The sequence below is a fragment of the Littorina saxatilis genome, linkage group LG16 (genome assembly GCF_037325665.1).
Source record: "Littorina saxatilis isolate snail1 linkage group LG16, US_GU_Lsax_2.0, whole genome shotgun sequence".
In the NCBI taxonomy this organism is placed as follows: Eukaryota; Metazoa; Mollusca; class Gastropoda; order Littorinimorpha; family Littorinidae; genus Littorina; species Littorina saxatilis.
In genome coordinates this window covers 31001839-31004338 of record NC_090260.1, presented here as the reverse complement: position 1 = coordinate 31004338, position 2500 = coordinate 31001839, and the positions used below count along the sequence as shown (strand labels likewise).

General features: G+C 42.9%; 1 protein-coding gene across 1 annotated transcript in view; it reads right to left on the bottom strand.

Moving 5' to 3' along the window:
* Window positions 1-2500, bottom strand: part of LOC138950818 (sodium-coupled monocarboxylate transporter 1-like) — a 52099-nt gene that overhangs the window by 9921 nt on the left and 39678 nt on the right. The window contains exon 14 of the mRNA XM_070322536.1: window positions 199-285. Within this exon, the coding sequence (XP_070178637.1) occupies window positions 199-285 (87 nt within the window). The remainder of the gene's footprint in view (window positions 1-198; window positions 286-2500) is intronic.

The window sequence follows — 2500 nt, the reverse complement described above, 5'->3', positions numbered from 1 at the left end:
TTTCCATGTTACGCAAGTAATGTACGTACTTTGAAATGACAAATTCCCCAACAATTGGACGACAAAATATAACAGGAAATGAAGAAATAAAATGACAGGAAACTGAACAGATCTGTGGTGGTAACCATGGTAACCATGATCGCTTGCAAGAGAAGGCATGCACCGTACGTGTGAGCACCTTCACACACAATTACTTACATTACCGTTGGCCCAGGGAAAGAGTCCTCCCAACAAGAACAGTCCCAGCACAGGTCCGGAGGCTGCTCCGGTGAAACTCAGTGATGCCTGAAATCAGTATGTACACTGTAAGGCCTAAAAAAAAAATAGGTGTGGTTACGGTAACCCGACCTACCCTATTTTTAGGGGCCGACCCTATAACTTTTTATTACATTTGTAAACAAAAAAAAACAACCAAAAAAAACCAAGTGCAGAAAACGCAATGAAAGCGACAGCGCTCGAGTCGCACACTTATTTCCCTGTCAAGTAGGTTTAATTTGTACACATTAGAAAAAAAAGTTAAAAAAAACAAAAAAGGGATTGCCTACCTTCCTACCCTATTTCTTTGGCTATGTTACCTTAACCACACCTATTTTTTTTGTTTTTTGGCCTAAGTAAAAGACGGGATGTGCTGAGAAACACTCAACGGCACAGAATATTAATAGACAAACCCCGAAAAAAAAAAAATTAAAAAAATTTAAAAAAATTAAAAAAATTTAAAAAAAATAGAAAAAAAAAATAATTAGACAAACCCCGGGAAAGAAATTCAAGTTTTACGCCCTCACTTGCAGGGCCACAGGGGGCATGTTCCCCGGGTTTTACCCCGACTTTAGATTAGATACACAAGTGTATGCGTGTTCAGGTGGTATCATGCTGCCATCTGCACTTATGGCAGAATGCCCGGGGTCTTTTACGTGCCCCTGTGGTGACACGGGAGTGGGACATGGATACCGTGTCGGCCGCGTTTTATATAGGCTGTACTCCTTGAACGTTGGGCAAGCCGAGTTATAGTATGTTTTAATTTTATGAATATATATATATATATGTTGGAGTAAATTCTTAAAACCAAAAAATGTAAACATATCCTGAACATTTCGGTAAATTTGTAAATGTTCCTGAATTTTGCATGCCGTATTTTGATGAATTTACTTGACTGGAAAAATGGTAGTTTAAATGTGTCAAATTCTTAAAGATTCACAAGAAATTAGTAAATTTCCTGAATGTTGCATGCTGTTTTTGATACATTTACCAACAGGAAAAATGGTTTTTTAGTAAATTTGTAAAAATTCTTTATATTTGAAGGTAACTGCTCAATTTCCTGTTACTTTTGCATTTTGCTCATTGGTGATGAATTGACTATCTTTGCACAGCCTGTCTGATGATAATTGAGAATAAGTATTTCGCTTGGGGTACCTGTAAAATTAAAAGCACAGAGACGTTTCCTGTATGTAGTTTGTTTGTTCGTTCATGGGCTGAAACTCCCACGGCTTTTACGTGTATGACCGTTTTTACCCCGCCATTTAGGCAGCCATACGCCGCTTTCGGAGGAAGCATGCTGGGTATTTTCGTGTTTCTATAACCCACCGAACTCTGACATGGATTACAGGATCTTTTTCGTGCGCACTTGGTCTTGTGCTTGCGTGTACACACTGGGGGGTGTTCGGACACCGAGGAGAGTCTGCACACAAAGTTGACTCTGAGAAATAAATCTCTCGCCGAACGTGGGGACGAACTCACGCTGACAGCGGCCAACTGGATACAAATCCAGCGCGCTACCGACTGAGCTACATCCCCGCCCCTCCTGTATGTAGTTAAAGAAGTCTTCTTTCCCTGCTTGCACAATCAAATAATCACATCACTAAGACTACTACAGGTAAGGCGTCCGCCCCGTGATCGGGAGGTCGTGGGTTCGAACCCCGGCCGGGTCATACCTAAGACTTTAAAATTGGCCATCTAGTGGCTGCTCCGCCTGGCGTCTGGCATTATGGGGTTAGTGCTAGGACTGGTTGGTCCGGTGTCAGAATAATGTGACTGGGTGAGACATGAAGCCTGTGCTGCGACTTCTGTCTTGTGTGTGGCGCACGTTATATGTCAAAGCAGCACCGCCCTGATATGGCCCTTCGTGGTCGGCTGGGCGTTAAGCAAACAAACAAACAAACAAAAAACAAAAAGACTACTACAGGTAAACCGAAACGGATTGAGTTGGTCTCAGCTAAGTCCGTGTAAAGTATGTCAAACTGTGTGCTGTACATGTTAATCGCTTGAAGTGACACCCGGTGTAGCGCAATAGTTTTTCCTGGAATTGCTGTACAAACACAAACACACACGCACGCACGCACGCACGCACGCACGCACACACACACACATACATACACTAACACACACTAAGACACACATACATATACAGGGCCGGACCAAATGAGTTGTAAGGGGGGGGTTCCTCCTTTTTTGGGGGGGCAAATCAGGGAAGTGGCGAAGCCACAAGTGCGCGCCTGCAAAGCAG